Source organism: Perna viridis, chromosome 7 (genome assembly GCF_037379345.1).
Source record: "Perna viridis isolate PV_CMFRI_1.1 ecotype Kerala chromosome 7, ASM3737934v1, whole genome shotgun sequence".
NCBI classification, from domain to species: domain Eukaryota; kingdom Metazoa; phylum Mollusca; class Bivalvia; order Mytilida; family Mytilidae; genus Perna; species Perna viridis.
In genome coordinates, this window is record NC_142451.1 from 23,934,449 (window position 1) to 23,953,099 (window position 18,651).

Here is an 18,651-nt window from a genome sequence, read left to right on the forward strand (position 1 = left end):
CACTAAATTATCTCCCACTAAAATCAACCAAATCAAGCAAAATCAAGAACGATAACTCTTGATAGTGCCAAATTCATGTATAATCTATGTAATTTTTACCTAAAAAGTGCAACACCCTAATGAAAAACTAAGACTGATTACGCGATCTATAACGGTTTCTGAACAAGAAAAAGAACTGTGGGGTTTTGACATGATTAAATCACCTCCCGTCTGATTTTTATAAAGACTGGTACTAAAATACAGTGAAATATGTATAGACCGAACCCTGCTAAATCAGACAAGTTTTACAATTCTTTATCTATTTCAATAAATATAGAACCTTATAAACCGAAAAACTAAATCGAGCAAATTATTCATTCAAAAAGAGGTTCAGTTAAAATAAGATTCACTGTAAAAAATATTAAGATAAAAGTTCTTTTTTTCTTAAATTATACGCATTGACAGTGTGGTTGTAGAGTACTAATTACCTAATATAACAAAACAAAAGATACAAAAATACATTAAATCCCAATACAAAATTACTTTCACCAAAATTAACCTTCATGATTCATGCTGTTAGACGTGTAAGAACCACATAACAAATTACATGCGGTTAACAAAAAATATGGACAATCCATTTTCATTGTTCTTTAGTGCCTTCATTCTCTTGTGTTAATCGGTTTTGCCTTATGGTAACAATCAGTGATTTACAGTGTGTATTTTTATATCTTAGGGGGAAGTAAAGGAAAACAAAAGATATTTTTTACAAAAGTTTTATTACATCACCCTTTTTTACAAGTTACTTATAACAACTTAGAAAAACCAGTTTCCAAGTGCTTAAAAACTAACTATACTAATTTACAAATCATTAAAAAAAGAATGTTTTGAGACAGGAACATTTCTTACATTTTATTGCCCCATAACAACATACCAGCTTTTAATGTCAATTATCGAAAACATCACTTTGCAATTTGCTTTGACTTTTTATATTAAAAATATAAGTTTAAAAGTTGCCCTTTAATTGTATCTGCTGTTAAAAAATAAGCTGTTGCTTTCAGATCTCTGGATACTTTATAACACACGGAAACATTTAGCAAGATTGTCTAAATTAGTCATACAACTGGCGACAATTCGTTAAAACAAATCTTCAGATACGATACACATTTTTTTACTATCCCTGTTTAAGGAGAAACAAATTGTGGGTATTGATATGTGTTCTATACATATCTACATGTATATCAGTATAATATTAATATATTTAATGTCAAATTCAGTGCACAGGTTTTATAGCTGAACATCTCACTAAGTCTTCTCTCTAACCTTGTTGGCCCCCTAGAAGAAATAAAAAACCACCATTGATTTTTTAAACAGGCATCGACGAAACTGCTAATGAATCCATTGTTACTTTAAACGTCATACTGTTATAGATATAAAATGTTTGCTTATTGAAATGCATTTTTAAAGCAAAGATTATGTGAAGTATTTTCTAGCTTTGAATATGTACTTGCAATAAAGAATAAATTTGATTGCTTGAATTATTTAACTTGTGTACATCACCTTGTGTGCTAAAGTTAAATGTAATAAAGTATATTTTAAAACATTTGTTATAAAACACGCCACGTGTATAAATCGGAAAATATGAATATTTTAATTACATTTTCGCCAAATAATCAATTAACAGCTTATTTCGAAACCGGTCCACGTTATAGCTAAGACGTTGGATAAGACTGTAGGTACTCGTGAATGGTGGTTTCGAGAGTCACAACTTTGAGTAAAAGATTGATAATACAGAAGTGCGAATATATAATTTCTGCATGTGCATTGCTTTTTGTTATAACTAGTGCCGAGTGAAATGGTAAAAAAATGAAATATATTTAACCCATAACCACTTGATCATGCATTACAATAAAAATGACGAGATGTACTTATAAACTTTGAAAGACATATTATTGTAAAGGGTAATATACGTTGGATAAAGAAAGAGAGGAAGAAAGTCGGTATTAAACAGGGAGCTAACTCTACGAGTATTTTGTGGGTAGATCTTACCGACGGTGTTCCCTGTTGCCGTAAACTGGGACATGTCTACGCCATCAAACCTTAACAGTTCATTCACTAGCGATTCTATAAATCCAAAACAGGTATATCAAAATGAATTTAATATCGTTACATCAGCTGGAAAAATTATATTGTAACATTTTTTAATCGTCTATTTCAAGAAGTTACACTTCTAAAAATTGATTTATGTTCCAGTAATATTGTGTTTCAGCAAAATGAATTGATTGTATGAAATTGCAAATATTGCAAAAAATGATTTTGTTGGAAATTGATTATATAGTTTAATGAAAAATAAACATTTTTGAATGACAATCAGATATGAATAATGTAAGGGATATACTATAACTGTTAGTTAATTTGTTAAAGTGGATTTTGCAGAATAAAAGGAACTGTTTTGTTGAGGAAAGAAATTGTTAAATGATCGGGGTGAAATAAATCTTGGAAATATAAATAAAAAAATAAGAGTTTGGTTTCTAGAGTATATTACTATATCTTATAACATATACTAGTTAAATTTCGAGATTTATTTATTATTTCTATTTGGAAATGGATGAAGAGGAAAAGATTACAAAAGTTTTTGAATAAAAAAAAACACACATTACGAAAAAGAAACTGTAAACAAGTTTCTATCAAAAGCTGAAAAACCAGAACAGAAAAAGAGTTTTATGCATAGTACAAAGTATATGTCCCTTGAAAACAGATCCAAATTATTCAAGACATTCTATTTTACAACCATTTTATGACTTGACTGAAATGAATTCTTCTCATTAAATCCAACAAAACGTGACCCATTCATTTAAAGAAAGTAAAACAAATTTCCTTAAAACATACGCTTTGACAAACGCACTCTGTAAGATTTAAACATGTTCTTATTTGTGCAATTCTTTATACTTAAGTTTTGAACAAACACATTTCGATCCTGATAGGATTAGTTTTTTGAATGGACGCAGCCAATGAGTTTCACGAAATGCTGGTCATGTGTTTATCACTTTTTTTACGATGCACTTCATAATAGAATGTTCACTTCAATGAAACCAAAATAGACTACAATTTAAGTATTACTTTTTTTCAAAATCAGTCTAATGAAGTGAAACAGGGTTAAATGTGTTCATAAAGCACGTTTACATGGGTTGAAACAGTACAAAAGAAGAGTAACGAAAGTAAAAGACATTGTTTTCGAACATATGACAATAAAAGGTTTATGATAGATTGTTCGATTTACTTGTCTTATAATGATTTATAAGTCGCCGCCTTTCTTATACAATAGTTTAGTGGGCATTTTCATTTGACTAATTCAGGTCACGTCATTGTCTGTAATATCAAAATTCAAGCACAACAATGAACATAAACGAATTCTTCTTATGTATTCGTTTTGTTTAATTTCCTTTTCTCAAACTATTTTTAACTGATATCGAAGAATCCGTCTTATAGAAATCGACAAGTCCTGAGCCATTTGCATTAGAAGAGTAAGAAGAAGAATAAAGACTAAGAGTATTAGGATCACTTACAAGAATGCTTAAAGCAATGATACCAAATAAGCATTGATAATTCCGTCATAATCACGATAAGCGCAATGCACTGATGTATAAATTCAGTTTAAATACTTTTAAAGCAAAATATTTCCAAGCAGGTGGAAAAGACAGGCTTGCAGTGTTATATTAATCAACTGGATTACCGAATCCTGTTTGGAACATTGAAGGGTTGGGCATCACTGGTAGGCTTCCAGTATTCTGTGTGTTCCCACTTCCCGTAGTACCGGCTGATGTACCACTGCCGAAATTATCGAAAGTATTTGTAAAGGGTGTGATCGGTTGACCCTGTTGAGACGACATACCATTATTAGCTCCTGCACCTTGAAATTGACCTCCAGTTGCTGAACCAGTGCTAGGCTGTGTACCACTCATACCAGAAAACATACCAGCTCCACCTGCAGCTCCACCTAGCTGTGGCATACCTGCAAATTGCATGCCTCCTAATTGCATACCACCTGCTCCACCCATAGGAGGAACCATCATTGAACTCATGTCAAATTGAGACGAGGATCCTTGTTGTTGCATACCTCCAAGCCCTGGCATTCCTGTCATACCTGGCATTCCTGTGAATGCGCCGCTTCCTCCAAAACCTCCTGCAGCTGTACCACCTGATTAATTAACAGGTACGGACTAAGTTTTAGCTTTATCCTTTATTCATATGACAATGAAGAAATGCTAGAACTGAACTTACAATAGCCTTATTGAACTTTCTTCAGAAGATAAATATAGTCAATACATGAGGAATGAAAGGGAACGCTTTTTCAATTATTTAGAAGATGAAATGTTGTCATTGTGAGTGTCAAAATAGTTTGAGTCTGGAGGTAGGATAGAAAGAATAGTAAAAGAATTATTTACCAGCAGCTCCATTTGCGGTTTGAGTTTGAGTGGAGCCAGTGATTCCACCTGTATATGGGCGAATAAGATAAAGAGAGATTTATACGAGTGAAAAAATATTAATATCAAAGAGTGATTTGAAAACAAATGCTATGTTTACATCAAATTTCAATTTTGCAATACCCTAGATAGACATTTGATTAGAAAAGACTCATTATTAATTTTTTAAAAATATTGATAATTTTTAATTAAAAAGTATTAATGTTAATAACATCAATATAGTATAACAACTGTATTATCAAACAAAATAAAATTCAACTTTCAAAAATCATTTTCGAGCTATATGTTCAATTAAGCTAGTGACTAAGAAGCGAGCGGGAAATTGCAGGTAGCATGTGTATGTTTATTGTATACTGGCGAATATAGAATGGAAACTGTTGGGTAAGCATAGTTTGTATGAACTGAAACATTTGAATGCCAGAAAGGTAGTTTTAGGCATAGGAAACTGATAAGGCTTAAAGCAGTTAGCCTATTTCTATTGCCCAAAGCTCAAAAAGATGCAATATATTTCATTGAATATAGACATATTCTACTTAGCAAGAAGGGTATAATACGACAGTCGCTAGCATAACCCTGCTTTTTGATAAATACATCAATAACTCTTCTATGACTCATAGAAAGTTAATGACGAAAAAAACAAGTAGCTAGTACAATAATGAGCTATATTGGACACAATTTTACCACGATTAACACCGAGTCCAATGACCTGGGATGGACGTGGTAAACCAGTTATAGACATGGTAGCGCCAGTTACTCCTATATTGATAGAAACAAAAAGTTATTGATAAAATCGATATTGGACTTATTGTAAATTAGATATGTCAATTAAATATTTGAAAGGCATATCAAAGAAATTCTGAAACAAAAGGCTTCAAATTTCACAGCTTAGATGTCACTGGCTAAAATAATGAGAAGCAATAAAACATCATAATTGTGTACAAAGACGGTAAATTTTCAAGGAAAAATAAATTCAATGTCTATAGAAATTTTGGAAAAGGACAATTCGATCAAACTTTGTGTGTTTTTGCCGTTGTTTCCACTAAGAGAGCAAAGCAGATGAAAGCATTTGCGAGAAGCCATTAGGGAAAGAATTTAGGTAAAGCATTTAGCATCCTATGGGACTTTTCCGATAATAAAAAGCCTGAGTGATACAAAAGAGGGAGAACAAATACAGATATCATATTCTAACAACAAGAGATGCAAAAGCCTTTATCTGGCCAGGAACTAAACTTTTATAATCACAAATTTTGCACAATTAAACGAATATAACGTCAATAATGAAAGTATACTCATTTTACATTGAACGTTTACATTGTATAAAAAGGATCAAACGTGGAGGGGGTCATAGGAAAAGGCAAGTTGCATTTACCTCCTGTAAAAAGGTAAAAGGTTTACGTTTTCAACAACAAACATTGGGATTTCTACCTATAGTAAATCTATCTAGCACTATTCTAGATTTCCGTTAAACACCCGACGTACCCCTTGCTTGATCGACAAGTCTTTGCCACTCATCTAAAGTAATTGTGGTATTTGCACCGATATCATGGATATCAGATATATCATTTGCTGAAGAGAATCAAAATGTAGTTAAAAGCAGAAAAACGACATACAACTACATAAATGAAAGAAGCTATTATAAAACAGTCAACCAGTACTTCAGGTGAAATTATATAAATAGAGGAGGAAGTTTCAAACATCAGGGACGGTACACTAATTCTAAGCCTTACATTTACTTAAAATGAACTGAAAAAAACTACCACAAGCAACCTCCAACGTGAGAAGTTATATCGGCGAAATTGCAATGATTGAGACATACGGTACAAAACGCCAACCTTGAGAAATAGTCTGTGAGAATGCGTCACCTCCGTTGTCTAATCCGAACCCATTAGACCCGGTGGATTCTATGATATTAGAGGACTCTGCAATTCCTCCAGAGCTTTGTCCGGTCGCGTCCATTGCTGAAGAGCCGGAAGTGACGGCGTTATTATCTAAACCAGACGTAACACCTGGTGACGCTGCAATGCTCGAATCTTGCATTGAAAAGCTGGTTCGTGGTTGAAAGGGAAGCTGCTGCGTTGGTTGTTGGAATAATGCAAAATTTGCTAAATCAACTTCAATGAAAAATCATCAATGTAAGATGATTATTTGTTGCAAAAGTAAAAAACCAAAATTCATTTAATTGACAAAGCAATCAGGGGCAAAGCAGTGCAAAGTTTCAGTTTTAAAATGTGCTTTGAAAGCGTTGCAATGATATTGAATATATTTTGACATTCAATTTTTGAATAGAGCTGCTGATATATTAAGTTATGCAGAGAATATACAAAGACGCTATATGCACTATAAAAATATAGGTTTAAGGTAAAAGTCATATTCATACGTCATTCGCCTTGCGTATTGTAAATATCTGCATATCATAAAGAGATTTGTTGCAGGTGCGGACAGTTGCAAATCGACTTTACATTTATATATGTATGTATGTATATGTGAAGCAGTACTTCTGTTACAAAACTATTCTAATTGCCTACTTAAGCAAGAAGAAAAACATTCTGACCTGTTGATGAGGGAGTGAAACTATTAGATCCTGTAAATGAAGTGGATGTCATCCCTGAAAATATGGATAGCTGTGTTAATATAGTAGACATAAGGTAATTGTAACAACTCTTACAAATCTTTGGAACGTTTGTATTCACCATTTTACATCAATCTTATGGAAGAATCAAAGTAACTTGGACTGATTTCATTCTGTTTCAAAGGAAAGCTTGAAAGGTTTTGGTGAAATTGAATATATACAAACATATCACTGATTGCAAGAGTTATGTCCCTTACCTAGGTCTACCTACTTAATAGAAGAAATTGACGTAGATTTGTATTCTACTGACAGTGTACGTCATTTTTTTTCTTTTTTCTTTGTTTTTTTCTATCATGACAAACAATTATATTGTAAACTGTTAAGACTTCATTATTTTTTGTCTACTATAATTTGAATAAAGGCACTGAAGTGACGGAGAAAAGATGACTTTGTAGGATGTTAGTACCCATTCCAATACAATAATGCTAGTTTATGTTGCATAAAGTTGGAGTTCTTGAAAATTGAAGACACGTGAATAGAAGGTTTCAAATTTTTAAATATGTGTTAATAAAACAACCAATTGAACAAAATATGTATCGTATCAGGAACGCAACTTTGACCAAGATATAACTAGCATTGTTTGAAAAGGCTGTTAGTAACATAAAAAAAATCATGCTAAATGATTGAAACGAGACTAACCTGCAGCTGCTCCAGTGTTTGCTCCTGAAAGTGTAAAAAGATAAAAACAGATGAAAAACCTTATTTAGCCTAAGAGATTATGTGATTTTTGTCTGTGGCTCTCGACAAAAACCAATTCAACAAATCATAAATGTTATAGTGTTACTGGATCAGTATATGAAAATGACAGATAATATTTCGAGGAATAAAATGATTCGTTATTTTTAGAATAATAAAAATACTACAGTTTCCAAGTGCCATTAGGGTGAACTTACGATGCACTAAATTAAGCAATACTGGCACATGCATTCATGAACATATATATACGTATAGAAAGGTCTGAAAAATTTCCAACGATGTTAGAACTGTCAAATTTGCGATGCAAATGTTTGGTCGTTCCCTCCGCGGGACTCGAACTCGTACTGCCGACCCTTTTTTACGTTTACATATCTTCCCTGTGTCAATTTGATCCGATGGAGCAATGTAACAAAGAGAGTCGTCACATTCTGAAACGTTTGTATATATATAGACACAAACAGATACTCACTTTTGTATATCTAAGAAATTGATTACAGTAAAGTGGCTGACGGGTAATTAAATTCATAATAAAACCTTTTTCAGAGTATTGCCCGTCGATTGTCGTCTACCAAAACATTCGACGCTGTGACTTGCCCTTTGAACATGCACTACCTAAAGGCTTAAAAGTAATAAAGCGAGAAGGGAATCTTACGTGGTCTAATAACATTTCTCCGTCTAGCTGCAGTTAAAGCTCTTCTTCTATCTATAAAATAAATACTAGCATAAGCCATAAAGCTTAAGGATCATAGCAAAGGAATGGATCAGGTAGAATAATTATTAATCCATTCATTGTAAAGATAAACATCGAAGCATCAAAGCATTAAAGCATCATTTTGCGTGAAGTACTTGATCAATTCGCTTGCAAAAAATAATTAAATCCTTTACTAAAAAACACATTGTTTTTTTTTCTAAGTACAATAATTGCTATAAATAGAACTGTGGTATAGCATGCGTATTATTATCGCTGCGTACTTGTAAGTAGTCTAGGTGTTATTCTCGTTCTTTGTACAATCATGTTATTCCTTCCTCTCCTGCCGCCCCGTAAAAGCGCTGTAAAGGAAATAAGCATTAGTCAGCTGAAGCATGTTTTATGATTTTGCAAAGCATTATTATACTAGCTATACGCAAAGCAATTATAGTGGAATTCTTCTAAATCGAACCATGAATAAACTGTCTGAAACAGATTCCGTCTGAAATCTCATCATATCGATTCCAATACATTTTGAATCTGTATAAAACAAACACTTCCCTTTACCGAGTACTTTTTAAAGTCTCAAGGGGGTTTTATTTAGACAGGGTACGCTGTACAATAGTTTCTATAGTATTAATACTTGAAGTATAACCATGTCAGTTAAGAATAAATCACATTCTAATTTGGGTAAAGTAATGATGAGTTTGAAGTTAAAACAATTTTAAAAAAAATCATGTTGATTTAGCCCAAAATATATTTTTTTAAAAGGGGTGAAAATTATTAATTCAATATCAAACCATGGAAGGAAGAAGAGAAGGGATTAAAATAAAACAAAGATGAAAAAACTACATAGATATAACTAAATGAGTGTTATGTTACATACAACAGTAGTTCCGTTAATCTAATGTCTAATTGATAAACCTTTATAACAGTATGTTACGTCATCGTTTTATATGAATATATTTTACAGAACACACCATACTATAACCTTCATTTGTAATACGTTAGTCAGAACCCATAAACAAGAATGTTATAACGTGCTTTGCCAAAAGACAGCTACTATGTGCAATCTATGTCAAGGAGAGATATACAGTACTTAAAATATGACAGTCTATAGGTATGACATGATACCAATCACTTGAGACAATCGTGTTGGTTTGATATGATACCAATCACTTGAGACAATCGTGTTGGTTTGATATGATACCAATCACTTGAGACAAACGTGTTGGTTTGATATGATACCGATCATTTGTACAAGTGTGTTGGTATGATATCCTACAATTTACGTGTGACCAGTCTGCTGTATGATACAGTATCGACCATTTTGAATGTGAAACTCTTAGTTGTGTATAAATTGAGAGAGAGAAAAAATTTAACAGTGACAAAATATATCCTAGAGTAAAAATTTGTCGTTTTGTTAATACAATTTTTCAAAAGGTAGAAAAAAGTAAGTCGATGCGATTTTTTTTACTGCCATAAGATAAGTACTGTAAGTCAGACGTTATTTATTAAAGGAAATAGAAGGTATCTATGCTCTAAAACGTTAGAACTTTTTATAAAAATTGTATCAAATTTGTAAATATTTTTACTATTCATTATTTATTAGACATAAGTACCGTATCAGAGCATGATACGCGACTCCTGTTATTTTTGGTGGAAAGGGGTGCTCGGGTGTAAAAAATTTATTTTTGTCATTATTTTGTTGCGTTGGATAAAATTTCGTGAACCTTTTCAATACTTATCATCATAATACTAAATCCAAAATCAAAAAAAAAATGCATTTTTTTTTCTTTTCATTTGTTTGCTCGTTTTCTTGTCTTTTACAATATTTAAGGCATAGTTTCCATAAACATGCATTCCTTAGTAACGATAGTCAGAGACAATTCAAAAGTAAAAATAAATTTTAAAAAGATATATTGCTGATTTTTAACTGTTCAATTAACTTCATTAAGTCAATCATGCTCAGAATAATGACAATATCTATTTTGTGTTACGTCCCAAGCCATTTTTGTGCAAAAAGTTAAGATAGTCATTCTACATGAAATCTTTTCATGCATGACCAACCTGAAGTCCCTCTTCTTGTGGCGATTGCATTATTGGCTACATCGTTTGACAAAGGTCGTACTCTATTTCCCGTAAGTGGGTCTAAAAGCGTGGCACCCTGTTCTATTCCTGTAAACAGACCTGTTGGTGGTAAAGTTCCGAGATTCATTCCACTGCCAAATCCAAATCCTGCCATCCCCCCTGCTCCAGCTCCACCAAACTGATTATTGGCCGCTGGCTGTCCAGCCCCTCCATTCTGTCCTCCAAATTGACCCATACCACCACCAGCCCCACCAAAACCACCTGTTGGTGGAAACATTCCATTGACTCCGGGGAAGGCACCAGGAAAGCCACCAAATTGTGGAGATCCACCGAACCCCATAAATGGTGGAGGTCCACCGAATCCTCCTTGTTGAGCACCGAATCCTCCTTGTTGAGCTCCACCAAACCCTCCTTGAGCTCCACCAAACCCTCCTTGTTGGCCTCCACCAAATCCACCTGCACCAGGGAATCCTCCTTGTTGGCTACCGAATCCTCCTGCTCCAGGAAATCCTCCTTGTTGAGTACCTCCGAACTGTGTTGCAGGTGTACCACCTGCGCCACCTTGTGTTCCAGCAGTTGTACCAAACTGACTAGTGGCCAATGAGTTGCCACCACCTGTTCCTGCACCACCAAAATTGCCTAGATTTCCAGCTCCAGCTGGAGTTCCAAATCCTTGAACACCAGCGAAAGCAGGTGGTCCGCCAAATTGCATGGTTGGTGGACCTCCAGGACCCCCACCAAAACCTCCAAACGCAGATGGGGGTCCACCGCCAAAACGTGGAGGGAATCCAAATCCGGTAGGGCCAGGACCCATCATTCCCCCTGGTGGACCAAATGGACCCCCAAATGGATTTCCCCCTCCAAATCCTCCATTACCACCACCTGCACCGCCGCCAAACTGTTGTCCTCTAGTTCCGCCTGTTGTTTGTGCTGTATTTGTGCCTGTTGTCTGTGTTCTTTGTTGCTGGGCTTAAAAGAAATGGCGTGTGATATTTAAAGGTATGGTTGCAGGTTTTATTTTAAACAAAGAAAATTAAACTATTATTTTCGTTCAAACAAGTGTTATTTTTTTCACAATTGGTTGGAAATGCATTAGATAAAATTCTTTAACGATTTATTTTCTAGAACAAAAATTAAGGTTTTTCACAAAAATTGATTAATCAACGATAAGTCCAACAACCAAAATAGATTATATTGCATAAATCAAGAATAACGTTTACAAAAACAAATGTCATAGACATAAAAAATAACATTTAAAGAGTGATTTCTTTTTTTATTATATAGATAAAATGATTGGCTAACACTATGTTACGAAAGATTTTTGAGGATTTTAGTGGTTTATATCCACAAAGACAGTCGAATTGTCTCCTAGAAGCAACGATGTTGTATCTTTATAATGCAAGAAATGAAAGATGTAAGGGATATACGGAAAGTGCTATCATTTTCAACTTAATTGTTATAGTGTTATTTAATTAGTAATTTACCGAGGAAATCTATATAATAAATAGGATAAGCAATTGAATCAATCGTGAATAACCAAAATATGATCACTCGTGCCAAGAACGCAGCAAGATTGAATTCGTGTGCCGAATAAGTTCCGCACATTCGTTAAATCTAGGCGTTCTTCGGCACCCATGGTCATATTATAGTTTTTTTTTTTTTTCAATTTCCATTCATTATCCTATTTTTAAGACTAAAATACAGCAAAAGCTATCCATCCATAAGAAGATAAGACGGATTTACCAATACAAACCCCTAAAACACTGAACCTTTGTTACTTGTATTAAACATCGGCTACATAAGTTTTGCTCTTTTGATATGCTCTTGTAGAACTTATAGGTGCTTTATTTTGCTTTCTATTTAACATGTTTTTGATTCGAGTACCTTTTGTATACAATTTATTTTTTTTTTAATCTTGTAGTTCCTACGTACTAGGTTCTAATGCTACTGATGAAAGGTTACTCCTTGAAACTCGTGTACAACATACCAAAATTTGTGATATTTATATGATTTATATTTTTGAATTAGTGTATATGAGTTCAGGACATGCACAAGGTACTTTCATTAAAAATGTTGAAAAATATATATATATATCTGTCTAAAATGTGTACATTATTAATCATAAACTTACGAAGTTCCAAGAAAATTCACACCATATGTCAGCAAAGAATATTACTTTCCTTGATCAATCAAAGTTTTATACTACAAACGACAAATTGCTACATTGTTTGACAGTATCTCGCAGCACTCGCAAATTATCACTTACTGAACTCATTAAAATCATGTATAAACTTACAGCAGAAATTAAGTCTTACCTGATATTGTTGCCAAACAACACGTTGTACATAACAGTATAAAAAGTTTCATGTTTGTGTCTTTTCTGTAAATCCAAGAAAAATACCGCCTAAGTTCTGTAAATGTTAATCTTTTGTCCGGAATTTGTCCAGAGGAGGAATTTTTACTAGTGGCCCTTCTCGTTAACTAAATGTGAAGTGGATGGTCCTGAAATAGAGTTAAATACCTTGATCAATCAATCTACAACAAAGCCTATTTCATGACCCACCAGTTCATGTATCGCTGAATTTTGAAATGGTTAAATTTGTAATTTATCAAAGTTTTTCAATGCATAAAAAGACTTGAATTTCCTTTGTTCAGTGTAATGCATCATATGTCACAAGACAATATATAATACGTCATCGCTATACACATTTACCACATGTACGTTTATGCACACGATTTTACTAAAAACCATGTGCTCTATAAAATATAATGATGGACAAATTAGTGTATTGAGTTCATGAATAAATAATTAAATGACGTTTTTTACTATATTGCACATGACATTATTTATTATAAGTCTTACCAACTCCTAATTCATTGATTTATCCAATAGTTTTCGGTCAAGTTTATTAAATCATAGTTTTTGCAGTCTCAAGTTTTTTTTTTATTATTCTTTGGCTTCTTTGTTTGTTTTCTTCTCTTTTTTCTTCCTTTTTGATCGGTTTTGATTTTTTTTGTTTTGTTTTGTTTTGTTTTTTTTTTTTGGGGGGGGGAGTGTTTTTGTGGGTTTTTTTTATTCTTTTGCTTGCTTGTTTGTTTTTTTTTTTTTTTCTTTTTTTTCCTTCTTGATTGCTTTTGCTTTGTTTTGTTTTGTTTTTTATTATTAGTAGTAATTATTATTTTTTGCCATTGCTCGCATTTCTCAATCTCTGCTTTTCCATTGTGATATCATTTTTATATGACTTATGTAAAGAAGTTTTATTTGATAAACACGGAAATCGCATTTAAGCATTTTTACACTTTTTTGGGATTATTTTGCCGACCCAAATTCTTTAAATAAGATCACATAAACCACTTTGATGGCCCAATGTTTTGTTTCATGGTGACTATTTCAAAGGTTGTTGTCACATTTCCTGTCAAATAATCGAATGACTTCGAACAAAAGACAGTCATTCTTTTTATTTATTTATTTTTTTTATGTGTGACCTTTGTTTTTGGCTATCTTTACCACATATTGTGTTTACGTCTATTTTTGTGTCTTTAACCACAATTTTAAGGGAGAAATTCATTTCTAACAAAAACAACCTATCTACAAGAAATGTAACGTCACTAACAATGTCTATTACCAACTTTGTATTAATCAGAAGCACATGACCAATTTATATGTTAAAGACAGAAAAAACATAGCCATTCATTTCAAGAAAACTATAAATCAAAATTTATTGATACGTAATACTTGTTGACAAAAAAACATTTACATCTTACCAAACCATTTTATGACACATGTTAGAAAAAGTGGGGATTTATGAAATTAAATGAGTTCTTGAAAAAGAGATTGATTAAAACATAAGCGCATTAAATATGTTTTAATTATATTGATAAGAGAACTACACGTAACAAAAGCACGTTTCGCAATAACTATTTTAAACGGTTGTTAGGAGTTTTTGATTGTTCATTTAAATATTTTAGAAGTTTCGTGATTCTAAACTATATTTCCCATTTTAATTATGAATAAAAGAATATTACTAATTGAGAGTTTCGGCTAATTAAAGAAATATTTTTTTTCAAAACATTGACCTTTTGTTTATCCATCTTGTGTCCTCTGTTTCGAAATAATGGAGCGTTAAATGCTAACGATCGATTCATCTGCTGGTCAATCTCTTGGAAAACGTGTATAAAACAATTATAAAATATAGCGTATAAGAATGTCAAGCTAAATTTATCTATGACACTTTTAACTGGGTTAATAGGTCGAACCCACCCCAAACCAAGTCCCTCGGAGGATATACATAATGCACTGCAAATACTTGATACAGTTAATCGCTTATTTCAATTTTATCAAGCAGAAACAAATACTTAATCACGAGACCTATTCAATTAATATAAGTTAAGTTGTAAGACAGAGTTATCCTTTAAATGGTATCATATACATTTATGTAATAATAATAAAAATTAGAATATAAATTATCAAAATATTATTTACAAAATTATGAAATTATTTACAATAACTTACTTTTGGACCGCTTTGGGGACACTCAGGACAAATAATGTTCACACAATGCTTACGGCAGTGATTGACATACTACTATTTAAGATATAAATTGAATGCGGGAATAATACAGGTGTCTCGGTCATGTATCTGTGAAACATTGGTTTTATGTTTATCCTTATTATACCGATTTTTATTTATGTTTGTCTCTATTAAAAAGAACATAGATCGTTGTGGATCAAATTTAATGACAAATATTAACAAATAAAATAGATATATTTTGCTTTGTTCCTTTTTAGTGCATAATTTATTTTTTCAAATAATAAAAACGATGAATTAAAAACACAGGCTTACTCAGTGGACAACATAGGAATTGAAAATTTTGACAAAAATAAGGAGCTTTATATTTCATAATTTTTGTATTTATTAATACATAGTTCAATAAGGAAAACTAGCTCTGTTTCAATTTTCAGAAATATAACACCACATAAAATAAGTTATTTGATTAATTAAATTGTATGCAGGTTGAACCTTTGTCATTGTTGTGTATTAATTGAGATAGGAGCTTTAAATGATTAATCTCTGCCAGAGTAAAAAACAAAGACAAAAACCCTTTTAAAAACCTTATATACACGCATAACATTTATTTCCACACAAAGCTAGTAAATATAACAGCATTGATATCATAACCAAGAAGCATGCTTTATTACAGTAACTGTTCAAAACTTCGTCTTGTAAACGGTGTATTGCTCTCCGTGATACTCACGATGAGCTATAAAGTTGTCAGGATAAACACTGGTTTAATGACAGAACTATCATATTTGCGAACAGCTTTCCTGACAGCGGTGTGGTCATTGACAGTTTCATTGCATAGTTTATATCACAAGTGTTACTAAACTACATGGAAAGAGATCTTAAGCGGCAGCGTTTGACAAACGTATTCCTATACACAAAGTTAATACAATAAGCGCTCTTCAAAAATGCAACGGTATTCTTTGACCGATGTGTGACCGAAACATCGCAATAAATGTAAGATTGAATTTCATTTGATATGTCAAAGGAAGTATTTTATTGCTTGCAGATAGGATTGACACATTATTCTAGTAGGTATAACATCGAAACGTTGCAAGGGCGTATTTGTTTAATATTATAGTTTCAAAGAAGTTAGAATTTGTAAAGTGAACCAAAATGTAAGGATTCTATAACATCAATTACGATTGAAATACCAAATTCTAAGTGGTTCATTTTTTTGGAACAAAATCAAATAATTGGTACTTATATTGACGTAATACAATATGACAGATAATTCCGTTAAAAAAATCTACATTCAACAACCTTTCGAGACTTTGACTTGAGACTTTATTTTTTATTATGAATTGTTCCCTAAATGCTGACGAACATTCGGTGATTCAAAATATAAAGGATCGTTTAAGACATGTAATTCTACTATGACCATCTTTGGTCTTTGGTGTTTTTGAAATAAATACTATTTGTTTTTTGGAAAAGATTGTTCAGAACTGGTCGTGGTTATGGGGTGTGTCAGGAATAATAATTACCATGTCACGACTTAATGACGTTTAAATGTATTGATAACTGTTTTATTGAATGGGTATGTTATATTTTCAATGATCAAAAACGTCACGAATTGATAAAGTATTTTGAGTAAGAATAAAAGCGGTGAAAAGTACACCCTTTTGTAACATAACACGATATATCATTCGTCGATAAAGATTTAACTGATGGTTTTACACTTTATTGTGTTTTTAACAATACGAAACAGAATTGTTGGTTTCTTATACATGTACATTATATAGACGCGTATTCAAAAGTCGTTAGATTACACATATTATGAAAAGGAATGTCAACGGAAAATTATTTTAAAATTGAAAGATTAACGTGTATATGATTCTATTTTTTTATATAAAGTCGGAAATATAACAAAAATAGTGTACTCTTTTCCAAAAACGAACATATAGACAATGCTTAGTCGCGCAGACAATAATTTGACAAGTTTAAACAAGTTCTGTCATTATCTCTAATTCTTAAACTAAACATTGATTTACATTAGAAGAAACAATGGGCAACTCTGACTAATGCCAAAAAAATAAGAAAACAGATAGTATCTTAAATATGATCAAGGTGGGTTAAAATTAAAATAACTTACACAAATTTAAATATGCTCCCTGGAATGATGTCTAATAATTAAATATCCAATTCATGAGATAGGTAGGAGTCAAACTAGAACCATCCCTCTGGACATTTACATCTTGTCTATCAACTGAATTATTAATGTGTCTTTATTATTTATTTGATCCTAAAACATTACGATATCAAATAGTATTATGGTGACAGAGGAGGCTATTATATTGACATTCAGCGTTTGAATACGCTCTTAACTGACTTTTTATGACAATTAGGCTATGAAATATCTGTGTAGCTAAACAAACTGTCGATAATGAGAGAAATATATTCACACATACACAATTGTGTGATTGTGAAAAAAAATAATGAACTCACTGTACATTCGGTTAATTGTTATTTTCAAAGATTTGACATAAATGTACTGAGTAGTTTAAGAATTGTAGCAATAAAAGAATTTGATGGGTGACACTGAAAAATTACTGTCCAAACTGTTTTTTTTTTTTTTGATTGTCAACAATGTGTGAAATTATTGGGCATTTTTATCACAAAGATTTTGTAAGTATAATAGAAAATATGTGCGAAGTCCCTATTATAATTTGCAAAGAAATAAAAAAAAATCAGAAATACTAAACAAATCACATGAACAAATAAAAGAATGTTGTTTTGGCGTTTTACAATGGGAAGAACGACAACCCTTGCTGTACTGTAAATTTACTACTTTTATACAATGGTATACGTTAGAAAATTGAATCGTTTTATTAAATTGGTCATACTGGTTAGGCACCTTTGAAATAAGGCGGCGTGGTTATGAACTATAAATATACACTTTTTCATACGATGAAGGTTTTGTTCGTGTTAATAAATAGTATCCCTGTCTGAAAAATTTGTTTTAGTAATGTGTGTAATCTGAAGAAAGTTTTTTTTTTTCATTTAACCTATTGTAGTTTTCAAAATATTTTATTTTACATCTATACAGTATAAACGTCTATTTTGGTAACTGGTTTTGAGAAAAAGTCCTTTCTCGAAAATATTTGAATTGACAAATGAAAGTGTTGGATTATAAAACATAATTAGAATTAAACTATTTAACTGAAGTTTCGTAATGTTCTTTTGATTATTTCAATTTTGCACAAGTAAAAAATCGAAAATAATTTTCAAAATATGTGATTTCGTGGATTCAAAACATGTTAAAGCTAAACTTATTTGCTTACCTAGAGCGCACAGTCTTAGTATGAATGGTTAAATTAATGAAACAATTTCCGCATACCTAGTATTTTGTTAGCATCGATTATAAATCAAGCTTTTTATTGCTAATTTGTCATCATGTTTCTATTCATTTTCTAGATTTTTTTCACTGCTTTGTTGTTAATACAAAAAAATCAGTTTTATGTAAGGTAAAAAAACAATTTTTGGGGGGCGAAATATGCTCAGATTTTTTAAATGCCGCCTCGTAACG

At 32.0% G+C, this 18,651-nt stretch overlaps 1 protein-coding gene across 18 annotated transcripts; it reads right to left on the minus strand.

Moving 5' to 3' along the window:
- Positions 1-736: 736 nt before the first annotated feature.
- On the minus strand, positions 737-18,426 carry LOC148611905 (uncharacterized). 18 transcript variants are annotated; one of them, XM_088592898.1, is made up of 10 exons: positions 18,407-18,426; positions 12,880-13,066; positions 10,544-11,533; positions 7,729-7,752; positions 7,012-7,065; positions 6,293-6,571; positions 5,940-6,026; positions 4,422-4,469; positions 3,710-4,174; positions 737-1,311 (listed from the first exon to the last, which is right to left on the minus strand). In XM_088592898.1, exons 2-10 carry the CDS (start codon positions 12,929-12,931, stop codon positions 1,295-1,297), a joined length of 2,016 nt encoding a protein of 671 aa, XP_088449024.1. In that variant the 5' UTR covers positions 12,932-13,066; positions 18,407-18,426; the 3' UTR covers positions 737-1,294. The 18 variants fall into 18 exon arrangements, with proteins under 18 accessions (XP_088449024.1, XP_088449023.1, XP_088449022.1 ...); XM_088592897.1 differs by lacking the exon at positions 18,407-18,426 and adding an exon at positions 17,218-17,356; XM_088592896.1 differs by lacking the exon at positions 18,407-18,426 and adding an exon at positions 15,078-15,183.
- Between the last annotated feature and the right edge of the window lie 225 nt (positions 18,427-18,651).